Here is a 26,081-nt window from a genome sequence, read left to right as displayed (position 1 = left end):
TTGTGGGTTTTCGCCGCTGTTCGTGGGAGGATATCCTGGTAATGCAAACATTGGCTTATGTATTTAAAAGAAAAATTTTGCCCCTGCAAGCGTGGTTTTGTTGAACCCACAAACCCTGACCCTAAGGCCTTGTGGCTTTGCTCTTGGATTGAATTCATCATCTCCAGGACTTAGAAATTGACTAATTGTCTTCCCTGTATCCTCTGAGCCTCACAGCTAGATCAAGGAACTGGTACGCTGGCAAATCCAGATGTGGGCAATGGCCGCCATCAAAGGTCATGGCTGACTTGATTCTAAACAAAATCTGCATGGTTTTATGGGAATCTGAGGGCGGTGATAACTTGGGATTTACTCACAGGACTGTGGTGCTAACTTTACGATTATGCAATATATGCATCTTAAGATGCATATTGTCTGTGCTTGTCACCGCCTTTTGGATTACTTTTGAAAAGGGGGCAGGGTTAGATGCTCAGACTGGGATCTCAAAGATCAGAAAAAGATAATCGTTGTACATTCCTCAAAAGTAATATACTGTGGGGATTTTTTAAAATAATAATCTTGAGAAGTATTGTTGAAATATACAATGAACTCCCTCATTCTTACCCTTTACTATTCATGCTCATAGACAAAACGGCACCAAGACTTTTGCTTATATTCAGGAAATCAACTTTGTAACTCTGGTGGGTAAGGATCCCCCAGAAGTCCTTTGGAACTGTCTTCTTCCTACCCTCCCCGCACCTACCCCCTAGAGTACTCTAATTTCTTCCTTAAGTACTGTCATGATAGTGATTTGTTGAGCTATGATGGATTTGCATCCTGAAATCAGAAGATCAACTTTCTATTGGGGGAGGGCTGAGAAGTAGCAGACTTTTCAGGACTTTTTCCAGCAAATTTTTACATATCTACTAAGAACATAGTTGCCAAAATACTGTTGCTTCTCTATTTTACATGCCATAAACCTTCAGGGATTACACTGGAATCAACTTGGACTTATTCTAGGAGGCGTTGTAGAAGAGATGGGACATAATATATGAAAAACTTTGGATTCCTAATCTTTAGCTTATCTATCACATCTAATCTAGAAAAATTACTTTGGCATAACCTATAAAAAGTGTTTAGCACAGGGCCTGGTGCCTAATTTGTAATGAGCATTATTAGATTGCATACCCATTCCAACACAGAGAGGTAAAACCATACCCCCCACTTTGAAGAAGCATGCATTATGGCACAGAAGACCAATAATGTCCATGTTATGAAAGAAAGCCATTGTAGAATTTTGTCAAAGTATACCCAACACTGGAACTTTCTGAGAGGTAGAGGGGAGACCTGTGCCTTCCAGAAATGCAAAAAGCACTTCATATCTGCACATTTGCCCACAGTGAGACCAAAACAGGATGCTCAGGAGAAGAACGCTAAGGTACAATGCCTATGTATACCTGGTCATATAAAACAGCACTTATCGAAATGGAGACAAGAGGTTTCTTTCTTGTTTTTGTTTTCTTTTCTTTTGGTCTTGTTTGTTCATTTACCTGGCTTTGGGAGGGGAAGGGGGCACAGAAATAGAGGGACAAAGGATAAACAAATGCAGCAGTGCTAATCACGGTATAGACAATTAACTAAACAACTTATAGGTGGAGAAACAGGGAGAGTGAGGAAAGGGGTGACACTGTTCAAAAGGAAATGAACTCTTTACCTGACTTATGTAACAGTAATCCCTCTGTACATCACTTTTATAATAAATAAATAAATAAATAAATTTTTCAAAAGAGGATTTGTAAACTCAAAGCACTAAAAGAAATCTAACTAGCTATTGGGGAGCGAGAGGGTGCGGGGAAAGGAAATATTTTCCAAGAGAAATACAATCATAAAATATATCTAATATTTTTGGGTAAATAAAAGACCATAGACTATAGAAACAGCAGTGTGTGCCTTGTAGAGAAGGTAAGAGTTCTGCTTAGAATATGCAGATTGTTCCTTCTCGGGAAGAGAAAACCTCACTATGATTTATAAATAGACTGTTATCTTCCTAGATTTTCTGCTTAGACAAGTTATTTTTCCGTGATTCTACAGCCTCATGGCTTTCCTCTTGGATTGAATCCAAGACCTAGAAATGGGCTAATTATTGCCCTCATATTCCCCAATCCCCCAGCCCCATACCTCACAGTTAGACCAAGGAGTTAATACACTGAGGAATCCACACAGAGACAGTGACCAGAGTCAGAGGTCATGGCTGACTTGATGCAATGTAAGTCTGTATGACCCAGCTATCAGATTTAAATGACAATTGAGATGGCTTGTATATCAGTTTAATTACTATTTTCTAACACATTGGTCAATGAATGCTAAATTTTTCCTTAGAGCTGTTATGTTGATATCCTTTTAATTGCTTTGAAGCCCTGCTTAGTGGCTCATGCCTTTAGTTCTAGCCTCTCAGAAGACTGTGGTTCTAGGCCAGACTCAGTGACAAAAGGTTTGTGAGACCATCTCAACCAATAAAAAAAATCTCTGTGTTAATGGTGGATGCCTGTCATTTCAGCTACAGTGAAAATCGCAAAACAGGAACATGAAAGTCCAGGAGTGAAAGCAGGAGCCTATCTCCAAAATAATTGATGCGAAGAAGAGATAGAAACATGGCTCAAGTGTTAAGAGTGCTTGCCTAGCAAGTACAAGGCCCCGAGTTCAAATCACAGTACCTCACATCTCCCCCAAAGAGATTTGACTTGACCTCTCTCTCAAAATATTCTAGTTTTCCCCTATTTGAATGCTATTACCAATAGGAAATGTCCTGAAAATGTACTGTCTTGTCTACCAGGTGCATGCAGCAGTTGAGCTCTTTATCAACTTATGGAACAGAATTCAGATGTACCTATCAGATAGTTTAAAACCTAAATCTACCTATTTACCTAAGCATGTGTCATTTATCTTATCATCTAGACTGGATTTCATCCTATAGTCCGGACTGGTGGTGAACTTGAAGTCCTTCTGTCTCAGCCTCTCAAACACTGTCATTACAGATGTATACTACATCTGTAATTAATCTGTATTAAATTTACCATAATTTAAATTTAAAAGTATATATGGCTAGTGGTGGTAGTCTATTGTTTAAGACTGTTCATGTCAAACATGACCTTATCTGTATCCAGGGATTACAGTGGTGTGTTCCTAGTGTAACCCTTATGATCCTCCAAACCCTAAGATATTTCTACTGCTCCTGAAGCCCCTGGCAATACACTGAAACTTACTACAAGAACAGATCTCTTGAGGCTCTCACAGCCCCATTTCAACATGTGTTTCCAGATCACTGAAACCTGGGATACGGGTACTTTTCAAGAGAAGACATAGATTAGAAATCAATGAGGAAGGAACAGGAAATTATCACCAGTTCCTAATTTGCCCACTGGATGCTGGGCATTTCATTTTCTATTTAATAAAATGAGAACAAGTGTTCAGAAAAATAGCCTAAAGGAAAGTCAAGCAGTAATCTTTAAGAGTCTAGCATTCGGGCAGTCATTGCTAAAGAGGATTCCACTTTACATAGAACTGCTTTTCATATATTCTAATACCATGATTCAGGATCCAGTGAATAAGTGAGTGGCCATGATATTTCTGCTTCACTCAGAAAAGTCCTGTTTTGATCACTCAGATTTTCCATAATTTTTTTTCTTTTTTTTCCATTTGTGGAGGTCAATGAATGTCATTATCGGGACTCTCTTCTTAATTCCAGGGCTGGAAACAGGATTTCTGAGATAATTCCTGAGCATCTAGAACAGTTTCAGTCCCTTGAAACTTTGGACCTGAGTAGCAATAATATATCAGAGCTGAAAGCCACATTTCCACCCCTGCAGCTCAAGTACCTGTAAGTGGACTCTTCTTTACTAAGAATTATCATCTGTAATGAAAATATTATGTTATAATGAAAAGAAAAAAAAACTACACCTGTTATTGTTGATAGACCAAAAATGAAACTTTCTCATTGCCTTGAAATTTGTCTGAAGACTCACAATCTTCATTTTGTTTTTGCATTTTAGATTATATTAGGTTTTTTCTGGTTATCCAAAGTAAAAATCAAAGTTAGGGCTAGGGTTGTATCTCCAGTATTAGAACACTTTGTTAGCAAGTATAAGGAAAGCCCCACATCCAAATCCTAGTTCTGGAAGAAATATCAAAATTCAGTTGTTGCTGATTATTATTAATTAACAGTTGCACAGAAAGTGGAAACGTATCCACCACAAATTTGTGTGTGCACATGTGCATACGCATACGCACATGTGCAAGCGCACACATACAAGTTACTGTGGCTTCAACTCAGAGCCTTATGTTCTTGCTCTGCCTATTTGCTCAAACCTGGTGTGCTTCCACTTGAGCCACACCTCCACAATAAACTTTTGCATCCTTCAGATATAGCATCACAGTGACTCTCCTTCTAATCCATGTGTGTGAATTAACAACTTTCCCATCAAGACCTAAACAATAATTATTTGAAAGTGTTCACGGATAGTTAGCTTCTCTGGAGAATCTTGGTAATGTGGAGATTGAAGGCACATAACTTGTTTCTGAAAGCGGAAAAGCAGTTCTTCTTCAACCTCTCCACAGGTATATCAACAGCAACCGAATCGCATCTGTGGAAGCTGGGTATTTTGACAACTTGGCCACGACACTTCTGGTGTTGAAACTGAATAGGAACCGGCTCTCATCCATCCCACCCAAGATGTTTAAACTGTCACAGCTGCAGCAGCTGTAAGTCAATATCGTGTCCCATCTCTGCCAAAACCTAACCTGTAACACGGAGGAAGCAGAGATATAGGATCTGAATTAGGAAGAACCTGACTGTCACTGAATGCCAGTGACTGCCCAACAAGACACATTAGCTTGTTACTGAGTGCCCCTTTTACAAAGGTACCATTGTGGTCCTGCAAAAATCCTGGAGGCTGGCCGCAGCTGTGGTTCATGATTATAATGCCCACAACTCCAGGAGGCTTTGATAGCCTAAGTGGCTATAAAGAACTGTCTTGTTAATAATGTTATACCCATCTGTGAGTAGGTTCCTGCAGTAGTGGCTTTCAAACTTGACTGCACATTATAGAGACTTGGGAGTATTAAAAAAAAAATCACAGCTTCAAGGCCACACCCCAAACCAATTATATTAAAACCTCTGGGGGTAAAATCCAGGCCTCAGTAATTTTTACAACTTCCCAAGTGGTTACAGTGTACAGCCAAGGTTGGGAACTATTGCCTACAAGAAAGCATTCAACCTGAAAAGAATCAGGGGAGAGAGGGTGAGAGATGCCCTGGATGCCTTTGGTCCTGAAAATACCTTACATATTAGTGTAATGTTTCATTTCCTTATTCCGGATCATTTAAAACAAATAACAATTTATAGGCTGCTATTAATTGATGGTTCGCTACTGAGTAGATGACTGCTTAGAAATTAAAGGGTAGTCTAGTGTCGGGTGTCTTTTGTGAGAACCACTCTCAGCTACTCAAGGGAAGTTTTTCTTCGTGAAAAGCTTTAGACATGTAAAGCATTCTACGTAATTTTAACACTGACCTGAATGAACGATATTGTAGTAAGGACATGTTTTATTACTAGTTCCAGAATGTGCCATACAAACTAACTGTCCCAATGTACTCTCCAACACAGTGAGCTGAACAGAAACAAGATTAGAAATGTCGATGGCCTCACCTTCCAAGGCCTTGGTGCTCTGAAGTCTCTGAGGATGCAAAGAAATGGAGTCACGAGGCTTATGGACGGCGCATTCTGGGGGCTGAGCAACATGGAAGTGTTGTAAGTAACCAACAACAGTGACTGGCGGCCAACTCCCTTCCCATTGTAGACTGCAAGGTCATTGAAAGCTCAGGGAACCTGCAGTGGCCCTTATGTTAGAGCCCATGTCCAAAGTCTCCTAACAAACACTCTCATTTATATTATAGTATTCAGCTTTTCCGCTTTGCTGCGGATAATCTGGAATTTATGAGTATATCCACTTACAAGGAAGACTCTGTACTATCTTTTGCCTGATGTCCAACAGAACGAAAGCTAAATCTCTAGCAACAATAGCACTGAGAGCTAGGCGGCAGTCATCTGTGCCCTTTGAAAAGACCAGATAATGAACTGTCTCCCTGCCTTGGATTCTTGCCCTGAATGCAGGCAGCTGGACCATAACAACCTGACGGAGATTACCAAAGGCTGGCTTTACGGCTTGCTGATGCTGCAGGAGCTCCATCTCAGCCAGAATGCCATCCACAGGATTAGCCCTGATGCCTGGGAGTTCTGCCAGAAACTCAGCGAGCTGTGAGTCACCTTTTATTCTCCTCGGGTTCAAGACCAGGGATCATCTCAGAGTACGAGCTTCTTACCACTGATATGTGAAATTTTCCTAACAGTGTTTCCAAGGTGACAGGTTTGGGTTTTTTCTTTTCTCCTCACATGTCACCTTGTCACCTTTTGTGGTAAGTTGAAGCTACCTTGACTGCTCTTATTTCCCTGACCCATAGTCAAAAGCAATCATGCTTTCATAATTATTATTTTTTAAGTTTTATTGTTATGTAGTTGTACAAAGAGGTTCAGTTCCATAAGTTGGGGTTCAAGTTTGCAATGCATCTTGATCAACATCACCCCTTCTGACATTCTCTCCCATTTTCCCTATGCAAGTTAATGTAGTTCAATTTTTATGTAATGTACATTGAATAGAATGACTGACTTTTTGCTCAGCCTTTGTCCTTCCCTTCAAAAAAAATTACTGAGGGGCTGGGAGTTTGGCCTAGTGGTTAAAGTGCTTGCCTAGCATGCATGAAGACCCGGGTCCGATTCCTCGGTACCACATACATAGAAAAAAGCCGGAAGTGGTGCTGAGGCTCAAGTGGTAGAGCTCTAGCCTTGAGAAAGTCCAAGGACAGTGCTCAGGCCCTGAGCTCAAGCCCAAGACTGGTACAAAAAAAAAAAATTACTGAGATTAAAAATAATGTTTTCCTGAGTATTGTTAAGTCAGAACTGAAAAATAAGGACTGTGCAGTTATATTTATTACCTGCCTTGTAGAAAAACAAATCATTGTGTTGAATGGGAAAAAAAGCTATTTTTTTATACATCTTTTTTTTTTCCTTACAGAGATCTAACTTTCAACCATTTGTCGAGGTTAGACGATTCAAGCTTCCTTGGTCTAAGTTTACTAAATACTTTATCCATTGGAAACAACAAAGTCAGCTACATTGCTGATTGTGCCTTCCGGGGGCTTTCCAGTTTAAAGACTTTGTAAGTTACACGTTTTTCTCTCCATTCACAGAATCTAATTGGTTCCTAAATGTGCCCACTTTTTTCCCAGCAGATTTCCTTTGTTGTTAAGGAAATGTGTACAACCTCAAAAAGAGGGTCTTAATCTTTCCCAGAACAATTTGATTAAAATGGATCCATTTCATCCATATGTGTTTCTTCTGGGGATTAAAAGGGCTGGCAATCAGATTGTGGAGTGACTATAGTTACCCTTCTCAGGATATCTGGGATGTTCCTAACTTCTTAAGAGATAAATAACTTTAAATCCATTGCATGTGTCTTTATAAAGTACAGATTAAACATAACTGAGCAAAAAGATGCTTAGGACAGTGAGAGAAGATGTATGCTTATTATGTGAGGTCTATACACAGCCTGATCTTTGCCCTATGAGAAAACAAAACAAATCGAGAGAGTTGAATTAATTGACCTTTGAAGACACTCTCCAATGTGAACTGAACCTTGCTCAACGGGCTTCTGATTTTTTTTCCCTGTCAGAAATTTGTGCTATTTCCTGTTGGGGACGTGAACAGAATTGAAAAACACCATGTATGCTTTGGGGGAACTACTGCTTGTGTGACTGGAACAGTGGTTTCAGATTCAATGCATTTTTTTTTCCTTTTCCCAAACAAGTCCAAGTCTTTTGAATTTAGTGACTTAGATTGAGGAGGACCTCACAGTTGTCTTGATTTGGAGTAAAACCTTAAAAATGTTATTGAGAAAAGAGTACAGAGTAAGAGCCATCTGTTGGAAAATGAAGTGCATAATTTGGGAAGGGGGTGTAGGTAGCTCAGGGATTAGGAGGAATTTGTTACAGATGACATGCCACCTGAATGGTGACCTTGGTTCTCTGAAGCATTATCTCTGATGAGAATGCTTGTCTCCATTAGAGATCTGAAGAACAATGAGATTTCATGGACTATTGAAGACATGAATGGCGCCTTCTCTGGGCTTGACAAACTGAGACGGCTGTGAGTATAATTTATCTCATAGTGGGGCTGCACTTTGAAGTTTTGGGGGTTTTTTGGTAATTGAAGTCACTTCTGTAGCATCACATTGTAAGAGATGAGAAGTAGATATGGCATCTAGTTGTGGCCTCTTCTCATTTCTTCCTATTGAGTGCTGGTGGAGGGCGGGGAGGTCACAAGATGTGTGCAGGACAATTAACTTCTCTTCCTTGGATAGGAGGGAAATGCAAGAGGTTAGTTTGTGTCACTTGTTTCAGTATCTGAGTATAAACTTTAAATGGTTTAGAGTGTTTGGAGCTTGAGATTATTATATGCAAAAGTGAAGGTCCATACAAACTTGAACTCTTTCACACACACACACACACACACACTGTACCCCAGATTGAACCTTATTCACTGGAAATTGTCCAGTGACAATTGATAATGAGCAAGCATTCACTGATAATGCCACCAAGACTAAGAATACAGGATGAAGCATCTTATGTTTAGCCATAAAATAGTGTTGCAGGTGACAAGATTATATTTCAAGCTGACAATGAAGATACCCAAAGAGAAGAGAAATATTTCAGCATTCTTTGCTTTATCTGTAATCATTTCCTTGAAATAAAATTTCTTCCTATTCTTAGAAAAAGTTGTAAGGAGAATAAAGTTATTAAATACTTAATATGCTGGGTTTTCTAAATACAGATAGCAGGGACACTTTTATAAGATACATTGTTAATTGAAGGAAATAGAGTTGTTCACAAATGATTTGAAACGCAGTTCTGAGAGCTCTCCCTCTAAAATAACTTTTCAGAATTTATGTTTCAATGTAATGTTTCTGCCTTTCTTATTCCTTTTCTCCCCAGAATACTCCAGGGAAACCGGATTCGATCTATTACTAAAAAAGCCTTCACTGGTCTGGATGCATTAGAACATCTGTGAGTATCAGAAATTTAGTTACCCTAAAGTTCAGTTAGAGTATTTGTTCATCATGAAAGAAGACAAATGAGAATATAATATTGCTGTACTTTCTGAAAACAGATTTCTGGATTAAAAAATAATTGGGTGGATTCTTGCTTTCCCCTGTCATGCCGAGCAACTTGGTCGTACCATCTTCTTTTGAGTCATTCCAGGAATAAATACAGTGAACAATAAATTCCATCAGTCACTTAAGGGAGTGTGTGTGTGTGTGTGAGTGAGAGAGAGAGAGAGAGAGAGAGAGAGAGAGAGAGAGAGAGAGAGAGAGAGAGAGAGAAAGAGAAATTAGTCTGAAAATAAGGTAAAGCCAGGATGAACTGGTAGAAGTACTTTATATACACATAAGAAAATAGAACAGTGAAATCTGTTGAAATTTAGTGAGTCTGAGACTTGAACTCAGGGCCTCGCACTCAGTTTGCTTGCTCTGCTGGCACTGTATCACCTGAGCATGCCTCTAACTTGGCCTTTTGAGGCTATTTTGGAGGAAGAATCATGCTGACTTTGCTGCTCAAGCAAAGTCTTGGACTTTGATCCTACAGATCACAGCTGCCTGACTAGCTATAATTACAAGAATTAGCACCAGCACCAGCTTTGAAATTGTGTTAAGATGGAGAGGGAGGGGTCAGGCATGCTGGCTCACACCTATAATCCTAGATACTCAGGAGGCTGAGATCTGAGGATCGAGGTTCAAAGCCAGCCTGGGCACTAAAAAGTCTGTGAGACTCTAATCTCCAATTAATCACCAGAAAACCAGAAGTGGTGCTGTGGCTCAAGGGATAGGGTGGAGCCTGGAGCTGAAGAGTTCAGGCCAGAGTACACAAGAAAAAGAAATAAATAAAAGATGGTGAAGAGAGGGGGGAGGAAGGGAGCAAGTTTGACAATATATGGAAATATCACTACATGCAACCACTATATGCTAATAAGTTTTTTTAATAATGTGTTTCAAATGTGTAGTTGTGATGAATTGTCTTTGTATATTTAAAAGTTAATGAATAATTAACTAATTTGAATAAGAAAGACAATAAAGCAATAGAATAGAGCGACTGGGACTCTTGGGGATGAAATAATGTGGTGACAGGAAATGACAAAGTGTCTCTAACAGAATATGTTTTTGATAACAAGAATCCACCTTCTTCTACTCAAGATGCCTAATAGATTCTGCAGGAAAGCCTACACTCCTGCATGTGAACACACCGACTGTTTGCTTAGTGTGCAGGTGGGCTAGCTAGTAGGTAGGTCCAAACTTAGTCCCAAGACCCAAAGTGACTGTAGTTTACCTGTCTATGTGTGATTGACTGTTTTTCAGAGACTTGAGCGACAATGCCATCATGTCTTTACAAGGCAATGCATTTTCCCAAATGAAGAAACTTCAACAACTGTAAGCTTTCCTTTTTGTTGCTTGACTTTCAGATAAAGCACGCAAGAGAAAACTGTCATAGGGTATCATCCTAAACTGTGCGTCTATAAAAAGTATCTGGTATATTCTTCACAATAATTTTTCTACTAGAAAAACCCAAGGAATTGGTTATTTGTTCCTTTTGTTACCCAAGAGGAGCTTTCTTTATCTTTCTGTTTTGAATTTTGCCACTTCACTTGTCTGGGACCAAATACAGTCTGGTGCCTAAATATAGTAATGATACTTTAGTTATAAGGAATTTTGATGCCTAATTTTGGCCTTCTTGTAGAAGGACAATAAGAGAAAAGACAACAGAAATCAAAGCCAGGAAGGAATGTCTCTTTGCATTTTAAGATGGAGTAGGGGATATAGCTTAGGATGTGTGTGTTTGGCTTCCATATTCATTTGCTTGGTTAATATTTACTTAAGTTTAGTTTACTTGTAGAAATCTGCATTTCATACAAAACAAATTGAATGTAATTACTCTCCTCAGGCATTTAAATACATCAAGCCTTTTGTGTGATTGCCAGCTGAAATGGCTGCCACAGTGGGTGGCAGAGAATAACTTTCAGAGCTTTGTCAATGCCATTTGTGCCCATCCTCAACTGCTAAAAGGAAGGAGTATTTTCACTGTCAGCCCAGATGGCTTTGTGTGTGGTAAGTATAAGTATCACCCACCCCTGGTTTTTATTTATTCCTCTCATTTGCCCTAAATAATGGTTTTGACCAGATTTCCATTCCCTTAATAAAGTCTTTATTTCTGCTGAGGTAGATGGAATTGGATCTATAGTGTGCTGATCATTCTAATTTTTACAAATCAGAGCAGAGGGTTTTCTAAAAAAAATAAAAATAAAAAGTCATCTTTGTTTTAGCCTCATGGTGGAAAGAGAATGAAATTGGATCTAGAAAGAACTGGAGGAGAGTCTCAGGCTCTGTTTCACTTTATTAAATTCCCCAGATCTTAGTCTCTTTATCCAGGATGTGGAGGTTCCTCCCCCAGTGCTGCTTTTTGTTTTATTCTGTGTGTTTGCTGTTATATTTGTTTTTATTAGCTCACATTAGTTATACAAAGGAGGATTCCATTGTTATATAGCCACACTTGTTTATACTGTATGGCAATCAGTCTTTCCCCTCTGTCACTCTCCTGCCACTCTTTCTTGCCCTTTCCAAAAAAAATTTCAACAGGTTTCTTCTTCAGTTTTCATAGGTGCACATTTTCAACCATTTTCATCCTCTTTCTCTGTGGCTGCTTTTGAATGTTGGTTCTGGTTGTATGTTAGTTTGGAGTATTAATAGCTGTCTTTGGTGCTGCTGATTATTGTGATTAATGTTTGTTTTCTTAATCTTACTGCTGCTTATTTTCGGAGAACATGGAGAAAATTGCAGTTCCTAATAGTGACATCCAAAGATGCAGTACATGAAGTTTTCTTAGCAGTTCTGTTCTTTTTCTGGGTCTTGTTGAGAGGCTTGTAGTGAAGGAAATGAAAAAGTTAAGGATTTATGGGCTGCTGAGAAATTAACTATTGGCAGCTGAGAAATTAACTATTGGCAGGCGGGTAAAGCATGACAGATTATAGAACGTTTGAATTTATGGCGAATAATTTTTGTGTGTGTGTGTGTGTGTGTGTTTGTTCATGTGTATGCCAGTACTGGGGCTTGAACTCAAGTGTCATGCTCTTGCTTAGCTATTCTACTCAAAGCTGGTGTTCTACCACTTTAACCATACCTTCACTTGTGATTTTTTTTTGTGATTGATTATAAATTAGAGTCCCATGGACTTTTTTTTGCCTGGGTTGACTTTGAACCTCAGATCTCAGCCTCCAGAGTGTCTAGGATTACAGGCATGAGACCTCAGAGCTTGGCTTATTACAAATAGTTTTAAGATCCATTGATGTAGCACCTAAGAAACTTAGTAGTAGCAACAGCTTACCTAGAATTCATACTATTTAATATCTTATCTTGATTTTAATAATAACAATAATGTTGTCATTTCTGATGTAGCTGTCTGCTGCCACATTGCTGCTCGTCATTAGCTATCAGAGAAAAAAATTTTTTTGCCAGTCCTGGGGCTTGAACTCAGGGCCTGTGCACTACTGTCCTTGGGCTTTCTCAAGGCTAGCACTCTTCCACTTGAGCCACAGCACCACCTCCAGCTTTCTATATATATGTGGGGAATCGAACCTGCGTCCTCGTGCATGCTAGGCAAGCACTCTACCACTAGACCAAACTCCCAGCCCCAACCAGAGAAAATAAAAGTAAATATGCATGTGACTTCTGAAATCAAAATTTACATAAATGTAAGCACTGAGCGAAGAGAGGGCAGTCATTTTTTACACTGGCATTTAAGAATTTACTGAACATTGCCTTGCCTACAACATATTTTTTTAAAGGTTGCAGTTTCTAAAGAATGCCAGCAGTTTCTGGAAATAAAACCTCCAGTGTAGCTCTTGGATCCAGATAAGCTTTTGGCATTCATCAACAAGGGCCAGAGTGAGCTTTTGCTTTCCCATGATCCTTGTTTCTCAGCTCCCAAATCCCAAGATAGAAACTCCTTAGTAGCCTAAGACAATTGTATATGTGCTTATGCTTCCATGGTGAATCTGGATGCAGAGAAACAGTTCTAAAGATCTTCCAGGAGAAGCTGTCATATTTACCACACACGGGCAGGCCTATCCTGGAATGTAAGCATCCCCCAACCTTATTCACACTCATAACAAAAGGTCAGTGTGTGTGTGTGTGTGTGTGTGTGTGTGTGTGTGTGTGTGTGTGTGTATGCGCGTGCCTGAGTGAACTAGAGCCTGTCCCTTACCCCTTTTGCTCAAGACAGGCATTTTACCACTTGAGCCACAATTCCACTTTCTACTGGCTAATTAGAGATTTCAAAAAAAGAAAAAATCCCATAGACTTTTCAGCCCGGGGCGAGCTTCAAACTCTGATCCTCACATCTCAACCTCCTGAGTAGCTAGGATTACAGGCATAAACCACTGGCACCTGGCAAAAGGTCATCTTTTTAAACTACCCAAATAACATAACCTGAGATGCTTCTTTTGGAGAAAGCTGAAGTTCAAAAAAGGTAACTTTTCCAAAAAGTATGAGAGAACTAAAAATAAGTGTTTAGAATGAAAGAGTTGCTCAACTCTAATTATAATGTAGCTCGGACAGAGAGGCACACAGTGTGATTGCCTGGCTGCCTCACTGCAGCCCAGGGCCAGCACCACACACGCAGGCTCCAGATGCTTTTTCATTTAAGTGACAGTTTTTTCTTTTTTTCTTCTGGCCCTACCCAAAATACTGCTTTTAAAAATATTGCTTCTGTTTGAGGTCAATGGAATACTTGTTATCGTTAGTGCTATTAATGATTGCTTATTTCTTTATTTGCTTTCTTAATGGACAAAATTGCAGTTCCAGAATAGAATTCGAAGAGAGTGCATGAGCCTTTGAAGCTTCTTAACTCTCTGATTCCTTCTTGTGCAGGTACTGGGGGCTTGAACTCAGGGCCTCATGCTCTTGCTTAGCTTATTTAAATGCTCAAGGGTGGCTCTCTACTCTTGAGCTACACCTCCACCCCTGTTTTTTCCTTCCTTAGTTTTTCTTTGTCAGTACCAGAGTTTGAACTTGGAGCCTTGTGCTTGCTCAGCTCACTTGTTTGGCTAGCGCTCTGCCATTTGATCCATGCCTCCAGCCTGGCTGCTGATTATTTAGGACAGAAGAGTCTCCAAGACTTTTCTACCTAGGGTGACTTCAAACCATTGTTCTCCAAATCTGAGCCTACTGAGTGGTTAGGATTACAAGCAGGAGCCACCAAATTCTGACTAATATTCTCATCAAATAATTGTATATATGTGTTGGTACAGTGTGACATTTCAGCATATAAATGTGTGCAATGATATCAAAGTAACTAGCCTATTCTTCACCTCAAACATACACCAGTTCCTGTTCTATGAATGTTGAAAGTCCTGTCTTGGCACTTGCGAAATAATCACTTAATTGCTGTCAAACATAGTTGGATAACTGGGCATTCCCGCTTTGTAAATATTGTCTGATTTCCCTTGTGACTTATCTGCTCTCTTCCATTTATGTGAAGCATAAGGCCTTCGGTATAAATAATATGCTTTCTGATAGATTCAAGGTAACAACCTTCTCTCAGTAATAATGATGGATAGATGGGCCTGTTGTCGATGTGTGATGTTCAGAATTCTCTGGGTACCACTTCAGCATTTGAGACTGCTAGTGTGTCTGTCTGTAAGACAGAGAGGGTCAGACCTCAGCTACTGTTCATTTTGCATTTGTTGGTGTTCAGATTTGCACAGCTCTTGGACTCTCGAGCCTTCACATTGTTTGCTTTCCTCCTCTCCATTTTGAACAGATGATTTTCCCAAACCCCAGATTACAGTTCAGCCAGAAACACAGTCGGCAATCAAAGGTTCCAATTTGAGTTTTGTCTGCTCGGCTGCCAGCAGCAGTGATTCCCCAATGACTTTTGCTTGGAAAAAAGACAATGAGTTATTACATGATGCTGAAATGGAGAATTATGCACACCTCCGGGCCCAAGGTGGAGAGTTGATGGAATATACCACCATTCTGCGGCTACGCAATGTGGAATTTGCCAGCGAAGGCAAATATCAGTGTGTCATCTCCAATCACTTTGGCTCATCCTACTCTGTCAAAGCCAAGCTTACAGTAAACAGTACGTGATCAATTTGCTTTTTGCACTTAAGGACGGCTTTTAGTTGCAGAAAACACTGGTTCTGATATTCTTGTGCTCTCTCCCTCTCTCTTGCTGTCTTCCTGTCTGTCTCTATCCTTCTTCCTCTCTTTCTCTTTCCTTTCTCTTATCTCTGCTTCTTTCCTTTTCTCTCTTTCTATTCCTCTCTCTTTTCCTTTTTATTTCTCTCTTTCTTTTCTTCCTTTCTCTCCCTCTTTGTCTTTTGGTCTCTCTCCTTCAACTCCACTTCGCTTTTGTCTCTGTCTTCTTCTCCACCTCTCCTTTCTCTGTCTCTCTGTATCTATCACTCTCCATCTCGCTCCCGTTTCTAACCCTGATTCCTTTCTTCTCATGCTTTTCATTTAGCTCTTCCTTTTACCGCCCCTTACTCTACAAACCTCAGGATGTTTTATTTAGATCACATCCAGCGATTTTTGCGTTGAGCTCACTGCAGTCAATGTGTTGGGGTGAAGGGGACATCTTTTGTTTTGTGGGAGTTCACAATCCACCGTGTTGCTGTAGGAGGCCACAAAGTACATTGCTAAAGCAGCACTCTGCCTTTTAAGTCAGAGACCTGGATGTAAATACCACCACTCCTGCTTAAAGTGGTGTTGCTCAAGGCCGGTGCATTCACCTCTCTGGCCTCAGTTTCTACACCATCCAAATAGAAATAATAGTCCCTATCCTCATGGAGGTATTCTAGTCAGGAGGTAAAATTCTGTGCATGAAGAGTCTCGCAGAATGCCTTGGCATTTAGGTAGTGCTTAGAAGACACAGTCAATCTTAGCCATGGTTAATAAGCAGCACCAGCAGCTATCATCATCTGCTTTATGAGACACACATTCTCTCTCCACTTTGTCCCTTCTAATCATGTGTATCATTGCGTGGGGTGGATTTGAGAACTGACAGCTGTGATGGCTGAGGTGGCTCATGACCATTTTGAGCTTACAGTTGAAGCCAGAATACCTGTGTAAAGGTAGAAAACTGGTAGGTCCTCCTTCAGAGGGGAACTGAAAAGAAAAAGATGAAGTGAACGGGCAGAGTACAAAGGGATGGATTGAGCTGCCCAGGATCTCACAGTTAATTATGGAGGAAACTAAAAACATGGCTGGCGGGAGGATGGGAGGTTTGTACTTTATCCTGAGCCCTTCCTTTGTGCAGGGTGAACCTGACTCATTGCTTATTGCTTACTTAACTTACTTCCTACTTATCTGGCCTTCTGTGGCCTGTCGCTGTAATCGAAATAACCCTTTGTCACAAAACTTATAAATCTTTCCTTGAAGTGTGTGTGTGTGTGGATAGGTGTTGTAAGTATGTCTATATATATGAAGGGGTATGTGCATTTGTTGGTGCGTGGGTGTGTTAGGGGTGTATTGTAGGGTGTGTGTTGTTTTGGGGTATGTGTGTGTAGGTGAGGTGTGTGTAGCGTGTGCGTGTGTGCACATGTGTGTCACAGGCGTGGGGAGGATCCGAGCGAACCCTCCCCCCCTGACGCCCCCGCCCACCCACCTTCTGAATTGCAGTGCTGCCATTCTTCACCAAGACCCCCATGGACCTGACCGTCCGCGCGGGCGCCATGGCGCGCCTGGAGTGCGCGGCGCTGGGCCACCCGGGCCCGCAGATTGCCTGGCAGAAGGATGGCGGCACGGACTTCCCCGCGGCCCGGGAGCGGCGCATGCATGTGATGCCCGAGGACGACGTGTTCTTCATCGTGGACGTGAAGGCGGAGGACATCGGCGTGTACAGCTGCACGGCGCAGAACAGCGCGGGCAGCATCTCCGCCAACGCCACCTTGACTGTGCTGGGTAAGGGCGCTGCACCCAGGGAAGGCAGCATGCGCGCCCATGCGCGCCGGGCCCCAGCAGCCTGGCACACCCCTCGACCCCTGGTGCCAGCGGGGGGGCGGGGGAGGGCTCTGAAAGGTGAATCTGCTGCAGGGACGGGGTTTGAAAAGCAAAAGCTTCGGGCACTTTCCCTGCTCCTCCGTGCTCGCATGCTCTTCCATCGAGCACCTGGAAGACGATACATACCCGAGGGCCGCGAACCCCAGCGCGCGGGGAAACGGTAGCGTCTGTATTTTCTCAGCCGCTCCTTTTGACCTAAACAAATGCCTATTAAAACTGGATGCTGGGCCAGGAGTCTGGCCTGGTGGTAGAGTGCTCGCCTAGCCTGCACTAAAACCCGGGTTCGATTCCTCGGTACCACAGACATAGCAAAGTGGTGCTGTGGCTCAAGTGGTAGAGCTCTAGCCTTGAGAAAAGCCCTGCTAAGGAGTCCATGAGTGCAGAAAACGATCCTGAGGCATGCCCAGTGAGTTGAGAGAGCCTGACATTGTAGGCCTCACCCGGAATGAGTTCACGGGCTGGGTGTGGAAAGCAGATCTCCCTCAGGGCAGTAAAAAGGCCCCTTGTCGTTACAGAGACGCCCTCATTTTTGCGGCCTCTGCTGGACCGGACCGTGACGAAGGGGGAGACGGCCGTCCTGCAGTGCATCGCCGGGGGCAGCCCTCCCCCGAGGCTCAACTGGACCAAAGACGACAGCCCCTTGGTGGTGACCGAAAGGCATTTCTTCGCGGCGGGCAATCAGCTGCTGATCATCGTGGACTCGGATGTCAGCGACGCCGGGAAATACACGTGTGCCATGTCCAACACCCTGGGCACGGAGAGGGGCAACGTGCGCCTCAGCGTGATCCCCAGCCCCACCTGCGACTCCCCGCAGCTGGCCGCCCCGTCCTTAGACGACGACGGCTGGGCCACCGTGGGCGTGGTGATCATCGCGGTGGTGTGCTGCGTGGTGGGCACGTCGCTCGTGTGGGTGGTCATCATTTACCATACCCGGCGGAGGAGCGAGGACTGCAGCATCACCAACACAGGTGTGCGCCGGGCAGCCTGGCCCTCCCCCGCCTGGCTCCGCCCCGTCCCACCTCACCTCCTTCACCTCACCTCACCCACCCCACCTCACCTCACCTCATCTCATGTGGATTTGTGGGTGATGCTGTCACTTTTTCTTTATTTTCTTTCTTTTTTTTTTTTGCCCGTCCCAGGGCTTGAACTCAAGGCCTGAGCACTGTCTTGGTGCCTTTTCAAGGCTATAGCTCTACCACTTGAGCCTCAGCAACACTTCCAGCTTTTTCTACATATATGGTACCGAGGAATCAAACCTAGGTCTTCCTGCATGCTAGGCAAGCACTCTACCTCTAAGCCAAACTCCCAGCCTGCTGTCACTTTTTCTAGAATGTAGATCTGCAGAGGTGTAAGCCCATCTCCTAAAGGTTGACTCATTTGGCTCACGGTGAAAAGAAGGTTAATTGGAAAGATTGATCCTTCATGTTCAGACCTCATCAGATTATCTGATTGGCTTCGAGATAAACTTCTGAATTAGTGAAAAAATCGTAACTCCTTCACAAGATGGAGGAAAACAGGGAGCAGCCCCTGAGTTCGGAGGTCTGCCTGCTGCCTAATTGTGTGCCTTGGTATGTACATTTTCCTAGTTTAGTTAACTAGAATGTGCATGCTCTTGATACCAGTGAACCCAAGTTTGATTCTAGGGCTAAGCTACTATCTAATGAAAATTCTTGAGTGTTGCATTTGTTTTTTGTGCCAGTACTTGGGCTTAAACTCAGGGCCTTGTGCTCCCACATAGATTTATTCACTCAAGGCTGGCATTCTGCTACTTGAGCCACAGCTGCACTTTTGGCTTTTTGTTGCTTGCTTTGGAGATAAGAGTCACATAGGCTTTCCTTCTTGCACTGGTTTTAAACCCAAAATTCTCAAATGTCAGCCTCTTGAGTAGCTGGGGTGACAAGGTGTCAGCCTCTGGTGCCTGGATAGAGTTCTTATTACATTTTTTTAAACATTTGTTATTACATTTTTTTTTTTAGTAGGGAGTGATAAATCAGAAACTCAGCTCGTACTTCTCAGGGTTCAAAGGCTTCCCTTACCTCTCTGGAATACTGCACTCAAGACGGTCTTGTCAGAGTGGTTCTTTACTTATTTTACTTATCTATCATGAACGTTTCCTGTTGATCCATGGTGACTTTTCTTTGCTATTACTTGCTTACAGATGAGACGAACCTGCCTGCAGATATCCCGAGTTACCTCTCTTCCCAGGGAACCTTAGCCGACCGACAGGATGGGTACATGTCCTCCGAAAGTGGGAGCCACCACCAGTTCCTTACCTCTTCAGGAGGTGGATTTTTCCTGCCACAACACGACAATCCCGGTAAGTGTTTACTATGGACATGCATGCCAAGCTAAGTGGCTAACTGCTCTTGTCCTACCTGTTTAGAAGGTAATTAGGAAACTTGCAAGGCCAGCCCAGGCCAAAGATGGTAGAAGACCTGATTTCAACCAATAGCTGGGCTATGGTGGCTCCGGCCTGCCATCCCAGCCATCTGGGAGGATAAAGATCAGAGTATTGTAATCTAAGGTTAGCTACAGGCAGAAAGTAAAATCCCACTTGAAAAATAACTAAAGAAAGGGAGGCTGGGTGCTGGCGCCTCACACCTGTACTCCTAGCTCGTCAAGAGGCTGAGATCTGGGGATCACAGTTCAAAACCAGCCTAGGCACTAAAGTCCATGAGACTCTTATCTCCACTTAACCACCAGAAAAAATGGAAGTGGCACTGTGGCTCAAGTGGTAGAATGCTAGCCTTGAGCTGAAGAGTTCAGGGACAGTGCCCAGGCCCAGAGTTCAAGTGTGTGTATTTGGGGAGGGGCCCTAGGAGCCTGGCTTAAGTACTAAAGCACCTGCCTAGCACATGTGAGTATCTGAGTTAAGAACCCCAGTACTGTCCATAAATAGGACATGAAATGACATGACTAAGGCTGGTAATTGTTCTGAAATGATACAGGGAAATAGATGTAATACTATTACAAGATATTGATGCACTAGCAAGAGCTGACACAAGATCACTAGTAAAGTTGAAATTCTATAATTTTCAGGTCTTTTTCTCAAATACTAGGGTAAAAAATCAAGAAGTCTTCATTTCTGGCAATAAAAGAAAACTAATAGGTCAAGTGGAGTTGAATCCCTCTGGGCCACTTCCTTTATATGTCTTCAGTGAATGTTTCTTTGGTGAATATTCATTCACCAAAGGGAAATGGTTTGAAATCACCCCATTAGAGAACTCTTAATTCTGAGCCTACAAGGGTGAGACTTTTTTTTCTTTTTTCTTTTTTTTTCTGTCAAGGGCCATTTTGAATCTTTTAACATCATCTAAAGGGCCATACAAAATGCTCAATATAGGCAGATGGTCTTAGGCAACCAACGTGGAGCATAGGAAAAATAAATATCTCTGACTTGTTACAAATCAAATGATGTAGGCCTTAAATGGTAAAGGCCTTATACAACCAGACTGGAGTAAGGATGCAAAGATTGCCACCCCTGCTTTAGATGGTGTGTAGATTTGAGGGTAGTAAGGAAGGCTGCCTGAATGGCTGGGTCCTAGCCCTATAGACATTGGACAGTGGCAGTCTTTCCTGGCTAAATATTTATAAAAAATAAATGGAAGCCAGGCATCACACCTATAATCCTAGCTACTCTGGAAGCTGAGGTCCCAGGCTCGTGGTTCAGAGTCAATTTAGGTAAGCAAACCCAAACCAGAATTAGTGGTGTGACTCAAGTGATATAGAGTATTGGCTTTTTATTAGCAAGGGAGCTGGAGTGAAAACCTGAGGTCCTGAATTCAAACCCCCAGTACCAGCACAGAAAGAAAAAAAAAAGAATGGAAAATTGAAAAGTACACAGTGTGTGGCACCCATTGAGTGATCCACAAGTGGAAATTATTGGTGTTAATTTTCTCACACAGTTAATCATCTTTTACCTCAAGTATTTATTGAGTATTAGCTGTGTGCCAGGCTTCCTGGTTGGGGGTGGGGCAGGTGTACTTGTCTTCAGCTTCACAGTGTAGTCAGCAATGAAATAAACAACCCCTTCTTCAGCAAAACAGGGAAAGGGGCTATGCCGAGATAGATGAGAACTAAACATAAAGGTGCACGTCTGCTTCAACAAAAGTGGTGGCAGACAGCAGAGACTTTTCCCCATTCAGGGGTGGGTCTTGCTTCTGAGTGACAATGTTTCCAGTCCGTGGATGGCAGCATCCAAGTCTAATAAGCATAACACCTTTCACATTTAATTGAACCATTCATGGGATGTTGTGAGGGGAAGGATTTGGGTATTTTTGTTTATTTTTTATGTGTGTGTGTGTGTGTGTGTGTGTGTGTGTGTGTGTGTGTGTATGTGTGTAGACTCAAAGCCTGGACACTATCAATTCCTTAGCTTTTTCTCTCAAGGATAGTGCTCTACCACTTGAGCCAAAGCTTCATTTGTGGGGTTTTGGTGGTTAATCAGGATATAAGACTCACAGACTTTCCTGCCCAGGCTGGCTTTGAACCATGTTCCTCAAACCTCAGCTTCCTAAGTAGCTAGGACTAGGAGCTTGAACCACCATCACTTAGAGATAGTTGTTGTTGACTACGCCTGTCTTTGAATGAGCTGACGGCTCATTGGTCACATGGCAGTTCCTGGTTGTGGTCACCTGTGACATCTTGTAGGGAGGAGCCAGAGCTGACAGATGGAATTCAGACAGTGGCTGCTTTGGCTGTTGGGGACCACACACAGAGCCAGTTTCCCTTAGAGACAGGAAGGAGCCAGCAGGAAGGTGGCCACCTCGCCCAGCAGCTCATCAGCTCCCACATTCACCCACTTAGGAAGTCAAAGGCTTCCATACGCTGGAAAGAAATCCATCCCTGTAAACAATTTTGATATCAGGTTCTACCCCAAACCACTTTCCAAGACAGAAAATGTGTGACTCCAACGTGTGTTTTAAAGGGACCTGCCACATGGATACCAGCAGTGAGGCTGATGTGGAAGCCACCACGGACTCATTCCTGTGCCCTTTTCTGAGCTCCTCCAGCCCTGTGTATTTGAAGGCGAATGTGTATGGCCCTGATCTCTTCGAAGCCTATCATCCAGGTAAGGTGGTTTTTCTTGCCAGGAACTCATCTGAGTCCCAGGGAGACTATTGCAAGTACTAACTGTGTCTCCTTCTCATGTGGATCCTAACTTGCAAAGGTTGCAGTCCTGATGCAAGGACTGCTTTGATGGAGCACTGTGAGCCTGGTCTCCAGAAGAGGAAGGACTGCTGTCCATGTCCACCTCCTGTGGAAGAGTCCTGCGAACGGAGCTATAGTAATGGAGCCTGGCCTTCCCACGGGAAGAAGCTGATGAACCCCACTTACGCCCAAAACGAAGGTCCTGCACTGAGAAGTCTGCCTCTTAACAAGTCCTCTCTAGATTTCAGTACGAGTCTAGAACCAGCATCTGTTGCTTCCAGTAATTCTTTCATGGGTAAGTCTGTGAAATCAATTAGGTTTGTGTTCTGTGTCAGTTCTGGGGCTTGCCAGTAATTAGGGCTTGGGTACTGTTCCTTCGCTGCTTTTTTTTGTTTTGTTTTGTTTTGTTTTACTCAAGGTTGCTGCTCTGTCACTTGAGCCACAGCTCCACTTCCAGCATTTTGCTGGTCTTGCAGATTGTCTGGCTCTGAACTACAGTCCTCAGATCTCAGCCTCCAGAGTATACTAGGGTTATGAGCGCTAGTCACTGCCACCCAACAAATGATTACATTTCTTATTCTGGCCCCATCTCCCAACTCTGAACATTGGAATACCAAACCTGTGAAAGTGAATTTTCCCTTAACAGCATCTTCATAATAACCTCTTCGTATGGCTGTTTCTAAATAAATGCCAAGACGGGGGATTTTTACTTGATGATGGATTTAATCTGTAGCCAAGCCTTGGGCACTTTCTGGGTAACACAGTGGGTGGCATTTGGGAAGCAGGAGTTTGGGGAATGACTTCGGAGCAGAGCTTGTCAGCCATGTGGAAAAAGTGGTTTGAGGCCCCAGCGGCCTTTGGGGTGGAGTTGCGTGTGTTGCATGACTGTGGTTTGGTGTGTCTGGTGGCTTCTAACTGAACCCGTGGTGGGAGGGTAGAAAAGAGCATCTTACCTAGCAACAGCTGCTCAGGCAGACAGGCTGGGCAACCTGCAGCCAGGGGCAGGGAGGCCTCCAGAGGCTTCCAGCCCAGTGCTGGTGAGAGACGCTGGCTCACAGCACCCAGATTCCATCCTGTTTTTTTTGTTTTTTGTTTTTTCCTTGGTCTTTCCATGGGAACAATGAGAATGAATGGAGCCACACGAGAAAAAAGAGCCACAGCTTGCCATGGTGTTTTCTTTCCCTTTTGAAATTTCTTTTTTTTTTCCTTTTCCATAGAATTTTAAATCATTTTGTCTAGCTTTTTAAGAACTTTTCATGTCTTATCGTGTGATTAGTTATATTTCTTCTTGAAACAACTTGAATGTATATTACAAGGCTATGGTGGTAAGCTCATGCCTGTGATCCTTGTTTTACTCAGGAGGCAAAAGCAGGAAAACTGCAAGTTCAAAGCCAGCCTAGGGCAGAAGCAGGGAAGACCCTGCCTCAAAAGTGGAAGTATGTAAAATGAAATCTCCAGTGGTTGATGGTTGGTTCCAGGACTACCAAACAGACAAACAGATAAATAAAAGACTAAAAGAAAAAGATAGAGAAGCAAAGGAGAAGGAGGAGGATTATTTTGAAATAAAGAATGTTTGCTTTTGCTTTTGGGTGGTACTGAAGTTCTTAGGCAGTTCCTCATGCCTGCTCTTCAGCCAACTAGCTCTTCATTCCTTTACCGCTTTATGTTTTCACATAGAGTTTTGTGGGTTTTGCCCAGGGCTGGCCTTGAATCATAATCCTTATGATCTCTGCCTCCTAAGTAGCTGGGATTCTTTTATAGACATGTATCATCATTCCTAGCCCTTGAAACTTGTTATATCCTCTATTCAATTAAACCCTCATATAAGGTTATTATCTAACCCTTAGGCTGTCAAACCTAAAGCAAGGAATTGGCCAACTTCAAAAATGCATGGTGTCATGATTAATATTACAGTTGGTCACAGAACATGAAAAAGAAGGGATGTATTTATTCAGCAGACAAAAAAAATACATCCTATAATCGATGTATCCAATAGCATAAATGCACCTCCACTGGAGGTCCATCTTAGGCTCTTTTTTTTTTTTTTTTTTTTTTTTTTTTTTTTTTTGCCAGTCCTGGGCTTGAGCTCAGGGCCTGAGCACTGGTCTTGGACTTTCTCAAGGCTAGAGCTCTACCACTTGAGCCTCAGCACCACTTCCGGCTTTTTTCTATGTATGTGTTACCGATTCGTGCATGCTAGGCAAGCACTCTACCACTAGGCCAAACTCCCGGCCCTGTGTTAGGCTCTTGTAGGAAACTCTTGTGCACACCTGTGTGGTAAGGTGCTTCATCCTTTGCAGGGTTTTGTTGTATTACCATGTTGGTAAAAGGACCCAGGTGCTCATGAGCTCTTGTTCTTCCAGGTACATTTGGGAAGCCTCTACAGAGACCATATCTCCACAGCCCTTCCAGCTTTGTTCAACCCTTGGATTGTCAGCCCAGAGCACTGCCCTTGAAAACTCCCTCCTCCCCCAACTTGGACTTACGGTCAGAGGGAAGTGAGAAAGAAAATACAGATTTTCAGGAAGAAAATCACACACATACCTATAAACAGAGCCTAGAAAACTACAGGACTCCAAATTTTCAGTCTTATGACTCGGACACATAGACTGAATGGGACGAAAGGACAATTTCAACATACTACCTCACACGGACCTTTATTTAAAAGAGACAGAATCTTATGTTTTTAAATGGAGTTATGAATTTTAAAAGGGATAAATTGCTTTATTTATACAGATGAATCCAAATTACAAAAAGTTATAAAAAAATTTTATACTGGGAGTAACTTTCCTACAAGAAATACCTTTAAAAGTATTGTATAACTTTTTTATGCAAGAAAAAAAGTATCTTATGTAAATTAATGGTATAAATCCATGACTATTTTATGTATTTTTATAATGCCAGATTTCTTTTTATTGAAACATGAATACTAAAGCCTTTGAAATAGTACTCACTGCCTTGTAATTTTTTTGAATAGATGTCCCTTCATTTTAATTTTTTTGCACATTACATTTAATAAAACATATCATTTTGGTGCCAAGCCCAATTCATCCAAAAATAATTTTGATCATTTTCAGCACATTTTTAGACTGAATTAGTTCATTCATATTATTCTGTCTTTGAAATATATTTTGAGATCAAAATATATTTAGTTCATTAAAATACAAGCAAAAAAAAAGCCAAGCTAATGGCTCACACCTGTAATCCTAGCTACTCAGGAGGCCGAGATCTGAGGATCATGGCTCAAAGCCAGCCTCGGCAGCCAAGTGGAAAGACTATTATCCCCAATTAACTACACAAAAGCTAGAAGTGGAAGTGTGTCTCAAGTGGTAGAATGCTAACCTTGAGGGGAAAAGCTAAGCAAGATTTGCAGATATGCATGAGGCTCTGAGTTCGAGCCCCAATACTGGCACATATGCACATAAACATATATACATACATGTGCACACATGTGCATAACACAAAAACAAGTAAAAGTGACCATATGTATCCAAGTGTACACATTCTCCAAGCATGTTGTTATGTATAAATGCACTCTATATAAGAAACTATAGACATGAGATACATTCATTTTTAGGTCTACAGACAAGATTTGCTCTTCCTGTTTGGGGCAAAAGAATACAAGTGGTTTCAGCTCATGCTCCTTAGTCACAATGACACCCTTGCTTACCTGGTTTCCATTCCTGGTTCCTGTGTTGAAGCAGTAAGTTGGCTTAGCTCGAGTTCCTACAG

The 26,081-nt window shown here is 42.2% G+C and overlaps 1 protein-coding gene across 1 annotated transcript in view; it reads left to right on the top strand.

Moving 5' to 3' along the window:
• Window positions 1–25,277, top strand: part of Lrig3 (leucine rich repeats and immunoglobulin like domains 3) — a 49,832-nt gene extending 24,555 nt beyond the window's left edge. Inside the window, exons 4-19 of the mRNA XM_090327803.1 lie at window positions 3,725–3,856; window positions 4,594–4,737; window positions 5,642–5,785; window positions 6,149–6,292; window positions 7,107–7,250; window positions 8,156–8,236; window positions 9,082–9,153; window positions 10,500–10,571; window positions 11,083–11,246; window positions 14,956–15,276; window positions 16,818–17,099; window positions 17,714–18,166; window positions 19,357–19,515; window positions 22,126–22,269; window positions 22,369–22,644; window positions 24,713–25,277. Coding sequence (XP_090183929.1) covers window positions 3,725–3,856; window positions 4,594–4,737; window positions 5,642–5,785; window positions 6,149–6,292; window positions 7,107–7,250; window positions 8,156–8,236; window positions 9,082–9,153; window positions 10,500–10,571; window positions 11,083–11,246; window positions 14,956–15,276; window positions 16,818–17,099; window positions 17,714–18,166; window positions 19,357–19,515; window positions 22,126–22,269; window positions 22,369–22,644; window positions 24,713–24,957 — 2,977 coding nt within the window. The 3' untranslated portion in view covers window positions 24,958–25,277. The remainder of the gene's footprint in view (window positions 1–3,724; window positions 3,857–4,593; window positions 4,738–5,641; window positions 5,786–6,148; window positions 6,293–7,106; window positions 7,251–8,155; window positions 8,237–9,081; window positions 9,154–10,499; window positions 10,572–11,082; window positions 11,247–14,955; window positions 15,277–16,817; window positions 17,100–17,713; window positions 18,167–19,356; window positions 19,516–22,125; window positions 22,270–22,368; window positions 22,645–24,712) is intronic.
• The last annotated feature ends 804 nt before the right edge of the window (window positions 25,278–26,081 follow it).

Source organism: Megascapheus bottae, chromosome 2 (genome assembly GCF_031878675.1).
Source record: "Megascapheus bottae isolate mThoBot1 chromosome 2, mThoBot2.hap1, whole genome shotgun sequence".
NCBI lineage: Eukaryota > Metazoa > Chordata > Mammalia > Rodentia > Geomyidae > Megascapheus > Megascapheus bottae.
The sequence above is the reverse complement of the archived record's forward strand: the minus strand, read 5'-3'. Positions and strand labels throughout refer to the sequence as shown.